Source organism: Herpailurus yagouaroundi, unplaced genomic scaffold (assembly GCF_014898765.1).
Source record: "Herpailurus yagouaroundi ecotype Mexico unplaced genomic scaffold, PumYag 219, whole genome shotgun sequence".
Classification (NCBI taxonomy): domain Eukaryota; kingdom Metazoa; phylum Chordata; class Mammalia; order Carnivora; family Felidae; genus Herpailurus; species Herpailurus yagouaroundi.
In genome coordinates, this window is record NW_024412450.1 from 302,565 (window position 1) to 324,218 (window position 21,654).

Sequence of the window (21,654 nt, forward strand, 5' to 3'; positions counted from 1 at the left end):
AAAAAAAAAAAAAAAGAAAAACAGAGGCTCCTGGGTGGCTGAGTGGGTTAAGCGTCTGACTCTTGGTTTTGGCTCAGCTCACGATCTCACAGTTTGGTGGGTTCGAGCCCTGCATCAAGCTCTCTGCTGACAGTGTGGAGCCTGCTTGGGATTCTCTCTCCCTCTCTCTCTGCCCCAACCCCACTCACGCTGTCTCTGTCTCTCTCAAAATAAATAAACTTAAAGTCAAAACAATTTTGAAAATATTGCAACAAGTTGCAGGACTCTTAATATTTGGTTTTAATATTTTAAAACTGCAATAATCAAGACAATTTTGTTTGGGGAAAAGGGTAAACATATAGGTCAATGGACCAGAATACAGATTACAGAAATAAACCCACACATACGTGGTCAATTGATTTTTGACAAAGATGTAAAGATAATTCAGTCGGTAAAGGGGTAATCTTTTTGAAGGTGCTGGAACAATTTGGTAGCTGTGTTCCAAAAAATTAAACTCCATCCACAACTCAAATTCTGTACAAAAATTAACTCAAAATTTGGGATGCCTGGCTGGCTCAGTAGGTGGAGTGTGTGATTCTTGGTCTCAGGGTCATGATTTTAAGCCCCAGGTTGGGTGCGGAGATTACTTAAAAAAATTAAGTCAAGATGGATCATAGACCTATGGTAAAACCTAAAACTATAGAAGTTTTAGAAGAAAACCGGAGAAAATCTTTGCGACTGTGAGTTAAGCAAAAATTTCTTAGGTATGACACCAAAAGCACAATCCCTAAAAGAAAAAAAAATGACAAATTAGACTTCAGAAAAGATATGGATTTGTGTTCTTGGAAAGGCACTGTTAAAGGAATGAAGAGGAGGAAGTATTTGCACATCATATATATCATAATGGTCTTGGTGTCCAAGATAGGTAAGGAATTCTCAAAACTCAATAATAAAGAAGTTTATTTTTAAAACAGGCAAAAGTTTTGAGCAGATAACTTCACCAGAGACGATAATATGGATGGTAGACAAACAGGTGAAAGGATGCTCTACAGAATTAGAAGGAAGATGCAAATTTAGACCATAGTGAATAGGCATCTGGGTGGCTCAGTCAGTTAAGCAACCAACTTCAGCTCAGGTCATGATCTCGTGGTTCGTGGGTTCGAGCCCCACATCAGGCTCTGTGCTAACAGCTCAGAGCCTGGAGCCTGCTTCAGAATCTGTGGCGTGTGCTCTCTCTCTCTCAAAAATAAACATTAAAAAAAAAAAGACCATAGTGAGATATCAGGGAGTGGTTAAAAAATAAACTAATTAATTAAACCATAATGAGATACCATTACATACTTGTTAGAATATCTAAAATTAAAAATAAAACCATATCAAATGCTGCTTTTTAGGATAGAGAGAACCAGTTCTCACATACAGCCAGTGGAATGCAAAGTGTTATAGGCACTTTAGAAAACAGTTTTGGACTCTGCTGTCAGCATGGAGCCTGGTTTGGATCCTCTGTCCTCCCCTCTCTCTTCACCCCTCCCCTGCTCATGCTCTCTCAAAAATAAATAAACATTAAAAAAAAAAAAGTTTTACAGTTTCTTATAAAGTTATACATACACCTGCCATGTGATCCATCAGTTTTACTTTAGATATTTACCCAAGTGAAATGAGAACATGTTTACACAAACCTCAAATGCAAATGTTCATCGTGCCTTTATTTGTAATCGTCAAATACCGAAAATGAGTTGAGATACCTCTCAACTAGGGAACAGATAAACATACGTCTCCATAAGGAATAAAATACTGGTACACACAACATTGATGACCTCATATGTATTATGCCAAGGGAGAGATGCCAGACTCAGAAGGATACCTACTGTATGATTCTATCTGTAAAACATTCTGGAGGTTGTTAGTGTGTGTAGATGGGGCATTTAGGTTCCTGGAAAGGTAGCAACCAGTGCTCCAAAGAGTTGTAGAGTGAGATAAGGTCCATGGGAGAAGTAGTTGGCTTTGACATAGGAGGGAAGATGGAGAGCACAGAAGGATAATGGACATTAGGTGGAGAAGACTTTGGTGTTAGGAATTCTGGACAATAGCTTGAGCTAGATTGTGTAGAAATGTATGTCTGTTGGGGTGCCTGGGTGGTTCAATCCTTAAGTTCAGGTCATGATCTCATAGTTCGAGTGCCACGTTGGGTGAGCTTGAGCCCTGCTTCAGGTGAGCTTGAGCCCCACTTTGGATGAGCCCCGCTTCTCTTCCTCCCTCCCTCTCTCTCTCTCTCTTCCCCCTCCCCGACTCCTCTCTCTCTGTCAAGAAAGAAAGAAGGAAGGAAAGAAGGGAAAGGAAGAAAAAAAGAAGAAGGAAGGAAAGAAAGAAAAAGAAAGAAAGAAAGGTCTGTTGAGCACAAGGGATAGGTTGAGAGTTGAAGTGTGTAGAAACAGTATAGCTAGAGTTGCAAATACTGAAGGTTAAATCAGCATCAGTGAAGACCAGCTGAGGTTAAATGCAGAACTTCAATTAGACCCAGTCTACGTGGTTTCCTAACTTTGTTTTGCCATATTCCCCATCCCCAAGGAGAGGAAGCAGAAGGAAGGGAATATTCCCCAGATGGATTTGGCATGGCAGAAAGCTAAGGAGGTAAGGTGTTACTTCTGGAACAGTGGAGAGGATCACTTAAATGACCAAGCCCTGAAGTCTGTGTTGTGGTAGGAACTTGTTAAGATGTCTTAGTAAATGACTATGACCTTTGATTTGCTTTAATATTGTTTGACGATTTCTCTTCTCCAAGAATTGCCCTTAGAGAAGAGGCCTTTGGAAGGTTCTTCTTACGAAGATAGAGAAGGTAGTGGAAACGAGCCTCCTGAGTTTTTCCAGCCCTAAATGGCAGCAGAATCAAGAAAGTTGTCAGCCTCATCCCCACCAGACCAAGCTCCTGAAGAAGACCTTGTAATTGTCAAGGTAGAGGAAGATCATGGCTGGGACCAGGAATCTAGTCTGCATGAAAATAATCCTCCTGGCCAGGAGTTATTCCGTCTGCGCTTCAGGAAGTTATGCTACCAGGAGACATTAGGACCCCGAGAAGCTCTGATCCAACTCCGCGCACTCTGCCATCAGTGGCTAAGGCCAGATTTGAACACCAAGGAGCAGATCTTGGAGTTATTAGTGCTAGAACAGTTCTTGACCATCCTGCCTGAGGAGCTTCAGACTCTGGTTAAGGAACATCAGCTAGAGAACGGAGAGGAGGTGGTGACCCTGCTGGAGGATTTAGAAAGACAGATTGATATATTAGGACGGCCAGTAAGTAGATGGATGTGTGCATGCTGTGCCCACGGTGTGTGGAAGCTGGGTGATAGACACCAGCACCGCAGCAGTGGAATGAATGCTGGGTGTCGATTTCTTTTTGTGAGGATAAAAACAGTTCTAGTGCGGTATGGCTCATATTTGTAGAGTCCTTTTTATTTTTGTAAAGGATATGTGTACGTTTTTTATCCTCAACATCCTTGCAATGATCTTTGCCAAGTGGGAAACTGGTATGCAGGGAGCTTGAATTACTTCAGTGACTTTGGACACTCATAATTAAAGGTAGATCTGAGACCAGAACTAAGGTTTCCTGGTTTGTTACCAAAAGTTTTTTCTGTGGAATAACTGCTCCAAGTTTCTGTTTATCAGGCTTCCCATGCCTTGGGAGTGCAAAATGGTAGGAAGGGCATCAGAAATGATGCCTTTCTGCGCTAATCAACACATTTGTGTTCTTACTGCCTCTAGGAAGTAAGTGAGATTCTGCTTCCTCCTTTCCCAAGCATGTGTCCCTAGAGATGAGCTCTTCTTGATTGTTTTATGTTGTTCACTGCCTCTCGCAAAGGAATTTCTTGTAATGCAGCTGCCCTGTTGTTTTCAGGTCCCAGCCCGTGCACATGGTCATGGACTCTGGGAGGAGGTCGTACATTCAGAGTCTACACCAGGGCTTCCAAATACTCAGCTCCGACCCATGGCAATGCAGCACAAATCTCCGGTGTCCCAAGGGTCACAAGAGAAAGGTAAGGAACCAGATTTCATTGATGAGAGGGAGGAATAGGAAAGAAAGTACCTGTTGAGTTCCTGGAGAACCAGGAACTAGAATTTTTGTGTACAGACCAGTCCTAAGATCTGAGTTTAAGTGTTTATCTAGGCTTCAAATATAGATTGTCAGTCCCATTGGTAAGTTCAAGAACAAATCAAAGAATTTGGGGATTCTTACATAGTCACACATTTCTGTTATCCCAGTATATTTTTTGTAATTTTAATTTATTTTAATTTTTAAATGTATTTATTCTTGAGAGAAAGAAAGTGAGCAGGGGAGGTGCAGAGAGAAAGGGGGACAGAGGATCTGAAGCAGGCTCTGCAGCCGACTCAGCAGAGAGCCTGAGATGGGACTCAAACTCACGAGCTGTGAGAGCATGACCTGAGCTGAGGTTGGATGCTCAACCAACTGAGCCATCCAGGTGCCTTCCCAATGTTTTTTGGTTTTTTTTTTAAGTTTATATATGTATTTTGAGAGAGAGCGAGGGAGAGAGCATGTGCATGTTGGGAGGTGGGAGGGGCAGAGAGAGAGAATCTCACTTGGTCCCACTAACAGGATCATGATGTGAGCCAAAACCAGAAACCAGAGTTGGGTGCTTAACAAGTGGTGGGGAGGGGAGGATGTGCTAGCAAATGCATGTACACGTGAGAGCATGAGCTGGGCAGGGTCAGAGGGAGAAGTAGAGAGAGAATCTCAGGCCAGCTCCACACCTCGAGCCTGGACATGGGGCTTGATCCCATGACCCTGGGATCATGACCTGAGCTGAAATCAAGAGTTGGACATTCAGCCCACTGACCGACCCATGTTACCTCAATGTATTAACAACATAGGCGTTTTGAGGTTTTGCTGGTATCATCATGCCACTTTATTTATAATTATTTCAGTATATAATTCTTCAAGCAAGAGCATTTTCTTTGATAGCCACAATAAATGCATCACAATTAGGAAGTGTAATGCTGGTACTGTACTAATCTGGTCCATAGTTCATATACATGTTTTGTCAGTTGTCCCAGTAATCTTCCAGAATCTAATCCAAGATTCCATTTTGCAGTCAGTTGTTTTGTCTCTATAGACTCCTTTATTTTTTTTTTTTTAAACTTTTTTTTTTTTTCAACGTTTATTCATTTTTTGGGACAGAGAGAGACAGAGCATGAACGGGGGAGGGGCAGAGAGAGAGGGAGACACAGAATCGGAAACAGGCTCCAGGCTCTGAGCCATCAGCCCAGAGCCCGACACGGGGCCTGAACTCACGGACCGCGAGATCGTGACCTGGCTGAAGTCGGACGCTTAACCGACTGCACCACCCAGGCGCCCCTAGACTCCTTTAATTCAAAATAGTTTCTTGGCCTTTCTTTGCCCTTCATGACCTTGACATTTTTGAGAGTACAGGTTGGTTATTTTATAGAATAGCTGTAAAATTTGGGTTCGTGTGATGTTTCCTTACGAGTCAATTCAAGTTGTGCATATGTGTCAGGAACTCCCCAAAAGTACTGTTGTATCCTTCTCAGCATTACAACAGGAAATTGTCCTGTTATTGGTGTTGGTACCTTTGATGACTTGGTTAAGGTTATTCTTGGTTAGGTTTGGGGCACCTGGCGGCTCAGTGGGTTAAATGTCCAACTCTTGATCTCGGCTCAGGTCATGATCTCACAGTTAATGAATTTGAGTCCCGCATCGGGCTCTGCGCTGACAGCAGAGTCTGCCTGGGATTCTCTCTCCTCCTCTCTGCTGCTTTCCCTCTGGCGCACACTCTCTCTCTCTCTCTCTCTCTCTCTCTCAAAATAAATACACGTTTTTTTTTTTAAAAAGGCTTATTTTTGCTAAGGTAATCATTGTGGTTACTATTTTTCCCTTTGTGATAAATAAGTAATTTGTGGGGAAAGTACTCTTGAGTCTGTGCAAGTATTTGGTCCACATCAAACTTTTGTTTTTAAAATACTAGTTTTAATATTCATTGTTGCTTCTTGATTGAATCGGTGATTAGTGAGACTTACAAACTGATGATTTTCTAACTATGTCATTCCTTCTACACTTACTTGTAATAAAGAGTGTTCCCTCCCCATTTTATTTTATATGTCAGTATGGACTCCTAAATTCTTACTTTATTCCAGAAATAAAGTATCTTTAGTTATCTTTATTTTATTATTGTGTTTATTTTGATGCTTAAATTGTCTCAGATTTATTCAGAGGAGGCCCCCTTCAGTCTGGCTCCTGTGTCCTTTTGACACTTCCCTATCGTTTTTTTGAGAACTTCTTGCAGAACAAGACCATTCTAGTGTCATCTTGTATTTACTCTGCGTTTCTTTTTTCATTTATGTGTTTTATAGCCGTTCTATATAAATGGGTTTTTAACATTCCTAAAGAAGAAACATAGGAACAGTTTCAGTTAGTTATATAATTCTTGTCTAAAGTTCTAAAGCGTATTACCCAAAACACAGTAGTCTGTTTATTGGTGTTGCACTGTCTGATACCTATGGGAAGCAGATAGTGGCAGTCATGGTGGACATGTCAGGAAGGTAATAGAGTTAATAGAGGTAGATTGGTTCTGTTGGCTCTCATATTCCATTTGCCAAGACATGAAGACCTGAAGAAATGCTGTACACAAGCACAAGGATAGAACGTAGTTTTGGTGGTAGAGAAGAAATTGAAAAGCAGTTCCTGTTAGGAAACCAGCACTCTATTTTCGGCACGGAATTTCAGGCTGAGTGGGACATCAAAGTGCAGATGTCCTGTGGGCAGCCATTAGTGTGGGCCCAGAGCCCAAGATACCAGATTTGATTTGATTTGATTTTTTATATTTTATATTATTTCATTTCATGTTTCATTTTAATGTTTTAAGTGTTTATTTAAGCAGTCTCTATACTCTATACTCAAACTCATGACCCCGAGATCTGGAGCCACATGCTCCACGTACTGAGGCAGCCAGGGGCCGCTCAGCACTTCTTGTGCAAGATCTCTGACATGCATATCTTCTGAAATGCAGACAGCTTTGGAATGGGTTAGTGCTGGCTCCTGCAACTGTGGGACAGGGTGGTCTCACTCCTCGCTTCTTTCTCCTCTCAGCCATCTCTACTTGTGAGAGTCCTGCCTCTTCCCAGAAAGGAAGTCCTGGGAACCAGGAGATGACGGCCACACTGCTCACAGCAGGGCTGCAGGTGAGTTGTACTGCTTCTAGATCTGCTTCGCAGCACCGGTGGCATCTGCCACGTGCCCGGGCTCTCTGTAGCAGTACTCACCAGGAACTTGCCCCAGATGTTTCTGCATGATTCTTGATTTCCCCCACCAAATCTGGTGCGTTTTCCTCTTTGTCCCCCGCTTAGTTACATCCCTTTACACAGTGTGTTCCCCCCCCTTGATCCTCCCCTGCACTGGCGGACCTCTGACAGTCTGGGTTTGAGCCATGGAACAGTGCCAGTTCCACATGGGGATTTTGTTTTGTTTCAGACTTTGGAGAAGATCGAAGACATGGCTGTGTCCCTAATTCGAGAGGAGTGGCTTCTTGATCCATCACAGAAGGATCTGCATAGAGATGACAGGCCAGAAAATTACAGAAACATGTTCTCCCTGGGTAAGGAGAGCTCTGGTTATTGTCATCATTTAAGGTTTTTTTTGTTTGTTTGTTATGTGATGGTAGCTGTGAGTTGTCTGAAAGACATTCTTAAGTTTAAACTCAGGAACTAACAGAGAGAAACAGTGCTGACCCATGGACTTTTATTCTCTGATCCAGGGCTTACTGTGGGTACTGTTCTGTCTGCCAGTGGGAGTCCTCTGCTCCCAGCCCTGTGGGACTTTCGGGCCTGTCATGCTCCTCCCTGTCAGTGCCAGGGCTTTTCCCATTTCTGTCCTGTTAGGTCATTCACTACGTCTGTATTCCTACCCACTCCCCAGCTGCCCCTCAGGTGGTCCCTTCCCTGCCTTCGTGCCTCCCAACAACCCTCCTTGTTCATGGCACTTCTTCCCCATTTGGCTTGTGGTACTTCTGCTTGGCCCTGTTCTCATCTCCCTGTATTATGATAGCAGCTTGGAGACAGATGGAAGCTGTGTGATTGCTGGTAGTTCTTCCATGTGTGTTTTCCTTTTCCCTTATATTCTATTCCTTTCTAACATGGAGAATAGAAAGTGACATTGGCTTGATGTTTATCACATTTTAATTTCAGGTGGTGAGACCAGGAGTGAGAACAGGGAATTAGCTTCGAAACAGGTAATATCTACTGGAATCCAACCACATGGAGAGACAGCTGCCAAATGCAACGGGGATGTTATCGGGGGTCATGAGCGTGGAGAAGCCCGAGATCTTCTGGGCAGATTAGAGAGGCAGCGGGGAAATCCCACCCAGGAGAGACGGCATAAATGTGACGAATGTGGGAAGAGCTTTGCCCAGAGCTCAGGCCTTGTTCGCCACTGGAGAATCCACACTGGGGAGAAACCCTATCAATGTAACGTGTGTGGGAAAGCCTTCAGTTATAGGTCAGCCCTTCTTTCCCATCAGGATATCCACAACAAAGTAAAACGCTATCACTGTAAGGAGTGTGGTAAAGCCTTCAGTCAAAACACAGGCCTGATCCTGCACCAGAGAATTCATACTGGGGAGAAGCCATATCAGTGCAATCAGTGTGGGAAGGCTTTCAGTCAGAGTGCAGGCCTCATTCTGCACCAGAGAATCCACAGTGGGGAGAGACCCTATGAATGTAATGAGTGTGGGAAAGCTTTCAGTCATAGCTCTCACCTCATTGGACATCAGAGAATCCACACAGGGGAGAAGCCCTATGAGTGTGAGGAGTGTGGGAAAACCTTCAGGCGGAGCTCACACCTCATTGGCCATCAGAGAAGCCACACTGGGGAGAAACCCTACAAATGCAATGAGTGTGGGAGGGCCTTCAGTCAGAAGTCAGGCCTGATTGAACATCAGAGAATCCACACTGGAGAAAGACCCTATAAATGTAAAGAATGTGGGAAAGCCTTCAATGGGAACACTGGCCTCATACAGCATCTGAGAATTCACACAGGGGAGAAGCCCTATCAATGTAATGAGTGTGGGAAAGCCTTTATTCAGAGGTCAAGTCTCATTCGGCATCAGAGAATCCACAGTGGAGAAAAATCTGAATCCGCAGGAGTTTAGGGAAAAAACTACAGTCCTGGTGTGGGCATTATTCAGAATTAGAGAAGCCACATGCTGGTGAGAGGTCTTTCAGTGCAAGTAAAAAGCCAGAAACTTTGTCATCACTACAACCTTAACGTAGGATCAGAATCGGTAGCGGTGGCAGAGTTTGAATAGCTCTTCAGTAGTTTGGGCCGGTTCCTTGATGCAGGTGGATCAGCTTGACTGTCTTAGGAGGTGTCTGATGGAGTGGAGCTCCTGGTGGCCTAATGCATCCTTTAGAAACACAATAGCATCTGAGCAAGTGGCTGGTGGTGGAGGCACTTAATTTTGTCTTTCGGGTGAGTAGCTGTAGGTGTGAGAGAGGCTCCTCCCGGTTCCTCTGCTTCTTCCCATCTCCTGTGATCTCCTTCCCCCACTGATTCCCCGGCAGGCGCACTTGTTATCCTGATCTGATCTGAGAAGCTACTTTAGAGTTTGAAGCAGCCTCCCTGTGAGAACTTATATTTGTATTTAGCTTTCTAAGAACCTAGTTCTAGGGAAATTTTTACAGACACATAATGTATTTATGCTTAAGTGTGCGTGTTATTTTATCCCAACGTTCCTGATAGTGGAAAACCGTATTCCCACGCAAACTCAGAATGCTATATTTTTAACAGCACTCCAGCATTTTTCTTCATATATCACCTTCGCTGACTCCTCTGAGTCACTGAGCATCCATACGTGTCCTCCACCACCCCCACCCCCAGCACCTGTGTCAGCAAAAGAAGTGATGTTTGTGGGAGTGAAGCAGAGAAGGAGGTGAGTGGAGACTCAGTCTGGCTGCTCTCGAGCTTGGGTGGTTGTACCTTTGGGTGACTTCCGGCTCTCTTTTCCACCTTCCCGCTGTATGCCGTGGTGCACAGAGGTGTGGACACTGTTCCAGTTGTAGCATGGCGTGGGCGAAAGGGGAGACAGGTGCTTGAAGACCTAAAATCCTTACGAAGAACGCGCACTCATCCCTTCTGGCCCATTACAGCCCTGCCCTCTCAGGTTCCGGTCAGTCTGCACAGACCCCTGACTGGATGGTCTGTCCCTGCTGTCATTGCCCTCGTCCCCCTTCCTCAGATGGCCTTAGCACCTCACCCTTCATTCTCCATCTGTCTCTTGCCATTAGCTTTATAAATGCACAGCGGTGATCTGTCAAATACCTCACCCCACAGTCCCGCACTGTTCTGAATTCGTCTGTAAGCTAGCGGAAACACAATATTAACTCATTACCGGGCACTGTCTTTCTCCTTTGCGGCTTTCCATATACCAGGGGATATTGTATAAAGTAACAAGGCTGTTCTAAGCAGCACACCAGAACCTGTGCATCCGAACATGGTCTGCCCTTTAAATTTGGCGGTCCGGGTTGTTGCTGTAGCACTACCACTCCTCCCAACATTTGGAAGACTTCTAGTCTTGAATAGTGTCTCGTTTTTGACCATTACCCACTTGTTCACCAGACTTAGAGTTGAGTCCTTTTTGGCTTTTTTTCCAAAGTCAGCTTTCAAAACGGGAATTGATTCCATTAATCCTATGCCGAAGAATATGCTACACATTCTGAAGAAAACGCCAGGAGAATTTACACAACTTCACACTGACCTGAACAGGGACAGCACTTACTCATCATGTTATTTTAAGATTGGTGTTTTTAAAAACCAGTCGTAAAATCTTTCAGTGTAAAGGTCCAACTTTTATATCATAAATTCCTTCCTTATAAAATCCCTTCTGTATCCTGCTATGGCCCACCCTGACCACTGACAACATCAAGGTTGTTATACCTATTTCATTGAGCCATTGATACCCACCTGTCATAGGTCATGCTTGGTTTCCTTGGTTAACTGTTTCTATTTTCTTTTTTTTTGTTTTTTAAGTTTATTTATTTTGAGAGAGAGAGAATCCCAAGCAGGCTCAGCACTGCCAATGCAGAGCCCAGTGCAGGACTTGAACTCCTGAACTATGAGATTATGACCTGAGCTGAAATCAGAAGTCAGACAATTAGCCGACTGAGCCACCCAGGCACCCCTCCTTGGTTAACTCTTTCAAAATAGTGCTTTCCATTATCCTTTATTTTCTTACTGTCCTTTTTTTTTTTTTTTTTTTTGGACTATAGATTCCCTTGCACTTGAAGGGAATTCCATTCCTCATTCTCTTGTACTTGAAATTTCAAGACACCAGGAATAAATCTGGACTCTAGATCCTTGTTCTCTGTGTACCCTCTGTAAGACACGAACTCTGCCTGAGGCCAGTGCTGCCCACATGCGGGTCTTACAGGATGGAGTCACTGTCCAAGGGAAGATACGTGCACACGTGCACAGTCTCCCAGGCGGTTGAGGGGAGCACTTGTCCAGTGAGGGCTCTTAGAGTAACGTGTTGAAATGACTGTAGGCACACCAGCTAACGTCTCTTTACTACAGTAATGTGTAGCCGTGCTGTGCATTAAATCCATAATTACTAAGCATCTGGCAGAATTCAGAGGAAAGATGTGCCCTGAAAGATCAGTGTTCTGCTGGAAAGAATAAGGACAGACTGTGACCTGAAGGAACTATTGAAGCCGGTTCAGCCGCATCCAGAAATAGCCACTTGGTGTAAGAAGGTAGAAAAGGCTGTTGTTTATCTGGGGCACACATAGAAGTCCATTCTTGGTCTCCGCTAATCACTCTGCACCAGAATGTGGTTGCTCCATCTTTATGACGTTATTTTGAGCTCTTAACTGTGAGTGATGTGTGCTAAATTCCTTTATATCCTGCAGATTCTGTTTTTATGCTCTTGATCTGAAATGAACTGTTCACCAATACCTTCTCCCATCGTGATCTTCTCATTTTAGGACCTGGCATGATAAAGTGGTTCTTCTGTCACTCTGTTGCCATCCAACATAGTCCTAGGAGAGGCGTCTTAGGCTTCAAAGGTTTACTCCATTGAGCAGGTGGCAGTGCTAGAATGTGGTGGATGATTGCCATACACGGCAGTTAGCTTTACTCTTGGTTCTGAGACTCGAAATAGTAATAGCTGACATTTATTAAGTATGTACTGTGTGCCAAGCTCTATGCTAAGTGTTTCTCATGGTTATGACACACATTATATCTTACATTTTATAGATGAGGAAATAAGCTTAGAGAAGTGAGTGAGTTGACCAAGGTCATGTAGCTGGGAAATGACAGAGCAGGGGCTCTGCCCAACAGTGTCAGATTCTGGAGGCTGTGCTGCTGACCACTGTGCTGTATTGTCTCTGATGAGCACACTGGCCCTGGCCAGCCATTGGAAAATCCAGTGTCCCTGGCCATAAGATAGGTAGCTACTGGGGAAGGGAATGCATAGTGGTACAGCGCTGTGTAGTGCAGTTGATTGAAAATGTCATTTTGATTGATGATTGTATCTTTAAATGCTGATACTTTTGATGCTTTGTAGTATTAGAAAGCTAAATTGTACAAGTAAAGCATGTTTAAAAGAGTAACTGGCAGGATAAAGCAATAAGGTACAGATTCGAGTACATTTCTCTAAACTGCCCCAAGGAAGTAGAATTGTGGGGGGAAATGAAAAATACCCATGCGCCCAGCCAGGCATATGGTCCGTTGGGATGACAGGAGTTAAGTTTACCTACAGCGTAAACTGTGGAAAACCTTCCACTTCACTGCCCATATCCAGCTGCCATTCTGTTTTTCTTGTCATTCATGATCTTTCGAACATGTCATCCATTGTTCAACCCTATTTTCTCATTAATATATTCTTAAAACTTCTTATTGGCTTATGTACTCAGCATGCCACTGAAGTGTCCTATGGACAAATATCAATGCCTTTTCTAAGTTCTTGTCCTGTTTTGTTTTGTTTTTGAGAGAGAGAGAGAAAGCGAGCATATGAGCAGGAGAGGGGCAGAGAGAGAGAATCCCAAGCAGGCTGTGCACTATCAGCAGGGAGCCCAATGTGGGCCTCAGACTCAAGAAACTTGAGATCATGACCTGAGCCGAAAGCAAGAGTTGGACGCTTAACTGACTGAGCCACCCCAGGCGCCCCTTGTCCTTGACCTGTATTTCGCACTGTTGAGTAGGGACCCTGCATCTCAGGAATTCTTTTCTTTGGCTTGTGGGATCTTTTTTGATCATTTTCCTCCTAATTTTTAGCTTTTCTTTATTGGTCTTTTTTCTCCACTGAAAATAATCTCCATGTCTTGGTTTTATCCAGTATTTTTTCTGTATTTGCTTCTATTTATGTTTTGATTATTTACACTTACCTTCTGTATTTCAGTACTTTAATTATTTCCCACCCTATGGGTCAGTTACCTACATAATTTGATATTTGGGAACAGAACTCCTCACTCTTGTCCCCCAGCCTACATTTTCCTTTTAAATAGGCATTATTGCTTAGCTTCTTTACCTTGAATAGACTCCCTGCCCTTCATGTTTCTTTTTTTATTTTTATTTTTTAAAGTAGGCTCCATGCTCAGGGTAGGGCTCAAACTCATGACCCTGAGATCGTGTCCTGAGCTCCTCAGGCGCCCTGCCCTGTCTTGGAGTTGTCCTTTAGTCTTTTTCTGCTCTTCACTGTACGTGTCTCACATCTTGCTGAGTCATTCCAGTTCTCCGTCTTCTCCTTGAGGCTGGATCTTTTACATTTCTGCCATCCCCTGCAGCCTTCTGCAGAGCCATGCCATCTGAGGCCCCAGCTGTGGTAATTCTTTCTTTCTAGTGTCCTTGCTTTCAAGACCCCCTTCAGTAACGCTTCTAAGGTGATCCTCCTCAAAATTCATTTTCGGTCAGAAACACTCAGCAGATGATGGCTGTCCCAGCAGTGGTGTTCCAGGTTCTCCATGTTTTGCCCTTCATGTTTCACCTGCCTCAGCCTAATTCTCTGGCATATTCACCTTGACTCTTGTTCAAACTTCCGTGGCCTTCCACTGCTGTCTTACAAGCCCTTGCCTCCGTGCCTTTCTCATGCAATTTCTTTTGTTTGGATTGGGGTTTTTTTTGGCCCCACTTCTTTCGCATCCATATCTTCAAAGCCTAGCTTCTTTATATCTTCGAGTGGGCTCTCCCTGACTTCACCTCACACTGAGACCTCCCTTGTTCTGTGCTGCCTCAGCACTTACCCTTTGAGTTTGTACTGTGGTCCATGCACTTACTAATATGTTGCTTTGTAATTATTTTCTAGCTCTCTGTATTGTAGTTTCACATGTGTATTTATTTTCAAAATTAAATTGTAAGCTCCTTGAGGGCAGGAATAATAACTTTTACATTTGTATCTCTGCACCCCCTAGTGCCTAGTACAGTGCTGAGCACACAGTAGGTGTTTAATAAATGCTTGTTGAATCGTTGTGTGGATTATTTATGGAGTTCTATAATTGCCTGTACCTAAGACTAAAAAATCCAACTTCAGGGGAATATATGTGAAAACTGAAATAAGAAGCTCTCCATTTGGCCAAATTTATTCTTTAAGGAAGAAAATAGGAATAGTAAACTCTAAAGATTACTGTGTTAAAGTTATTGTTGCAAAAGTGCTGCAGAATAGACTTTTGTATCTGACGTTAAACCAGTGGTTTTCAACTGGAGAAAATTGGCAATGTCTGGAGATAGCTTTGGTTCTATCATCGGTGCACAGGTGGGATGCCACTGGCATCTGGCAGATAGAGGTTAAGGATACTGTAAACACCTTGCATGCACACACAGCCCCCACGACAACAAAAATTATCTGGCTTCATATGTTTAATTGGGCCAAAGTTGAGAAGCCCTGGGCTGGACATATTTAAGATATATAGGAGAAAGAAGAGAGAGGAATACTAGCGTTGCAATTAGAAAAATTAGCTATGGCAAGGCTTAAAAGAACCCTGTTATATATATTTTAGAGTATGTAAGATTAGAAAAGAAAAAGCCTTAATGTTTGGAGTTCACAGCAATATACACACCAGGGTGATGGTAAACCATAAAATGGTTGATAATGATGTTCTAAGGTTGCTTTCAGGGGCAGATCTGCCTCCCTCATTATACCAAGTACCAGGTGTTACAGGACTACAGTCTGGTTTCGTTTTATAGAATCAAAGATAATACTTAGGGCGCTATCCCTTTTGCAGGGGGCCGGTAACCTATAAAAGACGTAGCTTTGGAGACAACACATAACCTTCAACAGTTCCTTTGGCAGCAGCTAGGCAGGATTAACTAGTCCAAGGAAATCAAGCCAGAATGCAGTCAGAGTTTGCCAAGTAAAACATACCCACTTAAGTTTTTAACAGAGTTTTACTCTCACCTAAGAAGGCAAATATGTAGAAAAAAATGATTTCCTAAATTAGTTTTAAAAAACCTTTTAAGAACATTCATCTTTCTCATCATCATTAAGTAGCTCAGTGGCACTTAAACAGGTTTAAAAAGTATCAACTCGAGTTAGAAAATCGGTTTCAATGTGTAGTTCACCAAAGAAATCACTGCATTGCTCTGTTGTGTTTAATTATTCATAGTCTATAGAATGCTAGGCTTGGAAGTGACCTTTGAGATCATTTCCCAACCCATTCTGCAAACGGAGGTCCACAAAGGCCCGGCGACCACTGGGTCGCCCGTTAAGGTTTGTGGTGCAGGTAGAAGAGAATCCTGGCTTCCTGATGCTTTGCCCATTTCTTTTCTGACTGGTTATGCGCTCAGGTCTGACCCTTGTTCTTGTGTGTTCTTAATTGTTACCCCGCCAGGGAGGGGGTGGATCCGTACTTTGAGCCTCCAACTGTAATGTTTTATTCTAGGACTTACTCCTTTCATCAGTTTGTATGTCCATACAAGTATACTGACTCGGTGCCTTGGGTTAAATTCTCCCATTAAGGCCAGTTGGTGTCCCAGTCAAGTTTTGAAAGCCCCGTCCTCCTGGGCCTGTTCCCTAATCTTCAACACAAGGAGCGGCTCTGGCCTTCTGATCGTCAAAGATAAAGCTCTGAGCACCTGCACTCCCGCCCGGCGGTTTTGGGCATCCTTCAGGGTCCCCCTGGAGATTCTGCCTTTCCCGGCCGCGGTGTCTTCAAATTCCAAGATTCCAGAGTCGTCCGTTCTACACTGGACAGAATCAACAAAGGGAAAGCACCTCTGAGCGAAGGGGCCTCGGGTCGGCCTCCGCGGACCACCCGGGGCGGCGGCGCTCCAGGATTGGGCTGGTGGAGGACCCGCCCGGAAGTGCCGAGCGGGCCGCCCCGGAAGTGCCGGGACTTCCGGCCCACGGGCGGCGGTGGCAGCGATTACCTGCTCGGGCTCACCTGCAGACGCGAGTCCCGCGTCCGAGGGAAGCACGGGGGAGTCTGGCCGGCCGCCCCTCCGGCCGCGGACCCGACGCCCCAGTGCGGCCCGGTCTTTCCCACGGCCTCCCGAGATTTATGGAGCCGCCGTGACCACGTGCACCCCTGGTAGCTGTGGTGTAGCCCCCAGCCGACCCTCGGCCCGCCTTTCCGAACAGATGGGGAAACTGCGGAGGACTGGAAATACGCACTTGGGGCAGGCTTCCTCTTCCACCCGGGTGCCCGGGACGTTTCCTGGTGCGTGCGGATTCACTTGGGCTGCAGCTTGGCCCGTGGGGCCGGTGCCCGGCTCTCGGCAGCCGCTTTCCCACCCGCGCGGCCTGCGGCCCTGTTCCTGCCTGGCCTGCAGTGCCCTGCGGCAGGGGCGAGTCGGGGCACCGGCCCCACCGGCTGCCCAGCCTGGGATCGGACACGCGACCTAGCAGATCAGCCCCTTGCTTGACACTGCGTTTTTTCTCCCGCCCCTCACTAGTTAGTGTGACAGCTATGGCAGTCTTTGCTTTTTCTTTGAGTAAGATAGTGTTTCTTTTACAAAAGAAGGGCAACGAAGAGGAGACCCGTAAGAGGAAGCTTACTGAATCGCAGACTCTAATGCGTGGCAGCATTAGAGGAGCTGTTTTCTCTGCTTTCAAGAATTCTGTTACTAGAAAACTCCTTGTTCTGGGCCGGCTCCAGCTCAGTTGACACTGGCTGAGGCCAGTTCCTGACCTTTAGGCCTAAGGAGTGCCAGATCTGGGAGAGGGACGGGCGTGGCGTGGGGCGGCGCGGGGGCGCGGATCAATGAGAAAGTGGCTGAGTTGGATGAAACCAGACAGCAGGAAGGGAAGGGAGAAGTATTTATTAAGTCATCGTAAACGTTTAGTCTCTTAGGGATGTTTTTTTCCATTTTGGGGGCCTATAGGTCTAAACCTGTGATGTGGCCAAATCACTTAATCTCTCTGTGCCTCTATTTCCTCATATGTAAATGAGGATGACAAAAGCACCTGCCTAGAATTGTTATCATGATTACATGAACGGTACCTGATAACAAAAGTTGTATCTAGATATTGTCATTATTTTTCTCCATACCTCTCTTAACTGGTCTGCTCTAATGATTCATTTGTTTATACAGTGATACATTCATAATTTCATGTGTTTAATTTTTTTTTTCAGGTCCCAGCTCTTGCACAGTCAAGAAGTAATCTAGCAAGAAATATCAGTCCTGGGAGCCAAGGGAGGGAGAATCACTGTCCCCAACTCCTACCCAGGAACGCACCATTAAAATCTCAACTATAGGAACCCTTTATCCCACGAGAGGGTTGTAAGTATTAAACTTTGACATTCTGTAGTTTTCTGAAGATTCTACAATAAGGCACCTGAGAAGACTCTTTTTTTTAAGTTAATATAACATATCAATGTAGGTGTGCTGTTATGAACCCTCAGCAGAATCTGCTTCAAAGTGAGGGTAGAACAAGAGGGCACCCGGCTCACCTGCCATTTCCACAGTATGTTATTGATAAAGAATTCTGTCTTTGCTGCCTGTTGTCTGAGACAAGCTGTATTGTTTTTTTATGTGTCTTTGACTCTGCTTAAGGTGGTTTTGTTATTTTACCTTGCAGGAATTTTGATTCTTTGTATTGATTTCAAATTTACCAATCTTTTCATTTATAGCCTCTGGATTTGGGCTTATAATTAGAAAGGCCTTCCTACTCTGAGGTTATTAAAGACTTCTCCCACATTTTCCTCTGGTACGTTTATAGTTTTCATTTATAACATTTGAAACTTTGATTTAGGGGCGCCCAGGTGGCTCAGTCGTTTGAGCATCCAACTTCGGCTCAGGTCATGATCTGGCAGTCTTTGAGTTCGAGCCCCACGTTGGGCTCTGTGCTGACAGCTCAGAGCCTGGAACCTGCTTCGGATTCTGTGTCTCCCTCTCTCTCTCTGCCCCTCCCCCGCTTATGCTTGGTCTCTCTCTCTCTCTCTCTCTCTCTCTGTCAAAAATAAATAAACATTTAAAAAATTTAAAAAATGTTTTAAAATAAATAAATAAAACTTTGATTTATTTGGAATATTGACCTGTATATAGACTGAGGAAGGAATCCAATTTAACATTTTTCCAGATGATTACCTAGTTCTCACCATACATTTATTGAGGAGTCTACTCGTCTTTTTCTTACTGATTTAGTACCTTTTTTCTATGCTAAATTTCTCCCTCTGATTGCATCTATTTCTGGACTTTCTATTCTGTGCCATTTGTCTGTCTCACCACTATCACACTGCCTCACTGAGGCTTTGTAATATGTTTATGATCACTTAGGAAAAGTGCTCCTTCATTGCCCTCCTTTTCAGAGTTGTACCAGGGAGTCTTGCTTGTTTACTTACTTGTCTATGTGAACGTTAAAATCTATTTACAAAAAAGTTGGTATTTTTTATTGGAATAGTATTCAATTTACAAATTAAGAAGTAGTTTCTGAGTGCAAAGTGGAGGGATTTTAGGACTGCAATCGATCTGGGTTCAAATTTCATCTGTCTCCTTTTTTTTTTTTAAGCTTTCTGCTTTTTATTTATTTGCTTATTTTACTTTTTTTATGATTTTATTTAAGTTGAAGTTAGCTAACATATAGTATAGTAATGGTTTCAGGAGTAGAATTTACTGATTCATCACTTACGTGCAACCCAGTGCTCATCACAAGTGTCCTCCTTAATGCCCATCACCCATTTAGCCCATCCCCTCCTCCCCAAACCCCTCTAGCAACCCCTCACTTCTCAGTATTTAAGAGTCTCTCATGGGGGAGCCTGGTTCGCTCAGTTGGTTAGGTGTCTGACTTCAGCTCAGGTTATGATCTCACAGTTCGTGGGTTTGAGCCCCACATCTGGCTCTGTGCTGACAGCTCAGAGCCTGGAGCTTGCTTCAGATTCTCTCTCTCTCTCTCTCTCTCTCTCTCTCTCTCTCTCTCTCTCTGCCCCTCCCCCGCTTGTTCTCTGTCTCTCTCAAAAATAAACATTAAAAATTTAAAAAAAAAAAAAATAGTCTCTCGTGGTTTGTCTCCCTCTCAGTTTTTATCCTATCTTTTTAAGTTTGGGGGGCTTTTTTGTTTATTTTGAGAGAGAGAGAGAGAGAGAGAGAGAGAGAGCGAGCATGGGCAGGAGAGCAGCAGAGGGAGAGAGAGAGAGAATTCCAAACAGGCTCCATGCTGTCACTGCAGAACCAGTTGCCAGCCTCAATCCCACAAACCAGGAGATCATGAGCTGACCCGAAAACAAGAGTTGGATGGTTAACCGACGAAAACACCCAAGCGCCCCTATCTTACTTTCTTTTCCCTTCCCTTCCCCCTGTGTTCATCTGTTTGTTTCCTGAATTCCACATGTGGGTGAAATCATATGTGGTATTTGTCTTTCTCTGACTCGTCTGCTTTATTAGTTGTCCAACCAAAAAATTTATCTGCTTTTCAGTTTTCTTACACATGAAAGGAGGAGCATAACGTTTTATTTGCGGAATTAAAGGCGATAAAAGGTGCAAAATACCTGGTTTGAAGTAAAAACCTTGTTTGTTGGCCAGCTCAGGGACCACTGAGGAAGAAGCCTCCGGGGCCCTAGAGCGGCCGCAAAGCGAGAGCAGCAGGGATCTGCGGAAGTCGACGGCTCCGCCCCTTCCGGCGCCGTACTCACCTCGGAAGTGCAGGTGTGGGGTCTGGTTTCGGAGCGGGGGGCCTGCTCGCTCCCTGGTCTCGGCTGACCACCACCCTGGCCTCCGCCTGCTTTCTCGCGCCCCTGCCGCTCTTCCTTTGCTCCCTTGCCCGGCCCCTCCCCTGCCGCTCAGGCTTGCGGAATAACAGAGAGTCTGGGGGAGGGGACCGCCCCGTCCTGGCCCCTGTATCCTCCCCTACATCGTGTGTGTGTGTGTGTGTGTGTGTGTGTGTGTGTGTGTGTGTGTGTGTGTGTGTGTGTGTGTGTACGCACGCGTGTGTGTGTGTGTGTGTGTGTGTGTGTGTACGCGCGCGCGCGCGACACTCAGGGACACCTGGCAGTTTTATTGAGATGTTCCTGAGATCTTTTTGCCTCAAAGAAAAAAGCTAAATGAGCTACTCATGAAGATTCCTTTCTTTTGCTATTTTACATTTTTATTTATTTTTGGGAGCCAGCAGAGCATGAGAGGGGTAGGGGACAGAGAGAGAGAGAGGATGACACAGAATCTGAAGCAGGCTCCAGGTTCTGAGCTGTCAGCATAGAACCCGATGTGGGGCTCGAACTCATAAACTGAGATCATGACCTGAGCCGAAGTCGGACGCTTAACCGACTGAGCCCCTTAGGCGCCCCTCTTTTACTATTGTATATTGCATTTTTCTGCCCCCTCTCAGACTCTTCTGCTTAAAAGATGAGGGCACATGTCCTTCTTCTCACTGATTTCTTCAAAGTTAAAAGTGTTAACCCAGAGGTATCTGATTACAGCCCAGAAAGGTATTTTGTACATACCCGTAGCTATCCGGTATGAGGAAGCCCATTGAGGCAGCGGCAGGATAGGATCATTCCAGTTTGAGCGAGCTGCAGAGCTAAAGGGGTTTGGGTAGGACTAGGGATTCTTCATATTTTCTTAATAAGAGCTGAGCAGCTTCGGCCACAGGCTTCCGTGGGTCACCATGTTTCCTGGGTTCTGGGCAGGAGTTCATGTGCATGTGACCCCTGCCCTGAGTGAGCCTTTTTCACTGTTGCTAAGGAGCGACTGTTCAGAGAAACGTGATAGAGCATCACTGAGAAATGATTCAGCCCAGCCATGGAGGGTAGTGTCCATGTGCCAGTGGGCCTGTGCCTGACTCGTGGGGAACTTCCACACCCCACCCCACAACAGGAGCAAGGAAATCAGAGGTTCAGAAAAGACACGTTTGTATGAAGAAACATTCAAAGATACAAGAAACTAATACAAATTACCTATGGAAGTGGTAAACCGAGGAGGAGCAGGGTGGAATGGAAACAAGATTTGTTTCTATATGTCGTTTTTTTTTTCTTTAATGTTTGTTTATTTTTTGGGAGAGAGCACACAAGAGTGGGGGCGGCGCAGAGAGGCAGGTACAGAGGATCCCAAGTGGGCTTCCTGCTAACAGCAGAGAACCCTAAGAGGGTCAAACTTGTGAACCACGAGATCATGACCTGAGCCAAAGTTGGACACTTAACGGACTGAGCCATCCAAGTGCCCCTCTATATATCTTCTCAGAGGATTTTGATTTCTCTTTTTTTTTTTTTTTTCTTTGAGAGAGAGGGGCATGA

General features: G+C 44.6%; 2 protein-coding genes across 14 annotated transcripts in view; both read left to right on the forward strand.

Moving 5' to 3' along the window:
* The window catches only part of ZKSCAN8 (zinc finger with KRAB and SCAN domains 8), a 32,932-nt gene extending 14,799 nt beyond the window's left edge, over nt 1-18,133 (forward strand). For 3 of the 7 annotated variants that reach the window (XM_040457029.1, XM_040457028.1, XM_040457026.1), the window contains exons 2-6: nt 2,762-3,270; nt 3,872-4,010; nt 7,097-7,188; nt 7,478-7,601; nt 8,191-10,696. In XM_040457029.1, the coding sequence (XP_040312963.1) occupies nt 2,854-3,270; nt 3,872-4,010; nt 7,097-7,188; nt 7,478-7,601; nt 8,191-9,152 (1,734 nt within the window). In that variant the 5' untranslated portion in view covers nt 2,762-2,853 and the 3' untranslated portion in view covers nt 9,153-10,696. Of the gene's footprint in view, nt 1-2,547; nt 2,611-2,761; nt 3,271-3,871; nt 4,011-7,096; nt 7,189-7,477; nt 7,602-8,190; nt 10,697-17,565 lie in introns of those variants that run through there. The other 4 variants (XR_005785132.1, XR_005785131.1, XM_040457027.1 and 1 more) reach the window with 4 other exon arrangements.
* Nucleotides 17,600-21,654, forward strand: part of LOC121018325 (zinc finger protein with KRAB and SCAN domains 8-like) — a 31,611-nt gene continuing 27,556 nt past the window's right edge. For all 7 annotated transcript variants that reach the window (XM_040457038.1, XM_040457039.1, XM_040457040.1 and 4 more), the window contains exon 1: nt 17,600-17,713. The gene's annotated coding sequence lies outside the window, so the exon portion shown is untranslated. The remainder of the gene's footprint in view (nt 17,714-21,654) is intronic.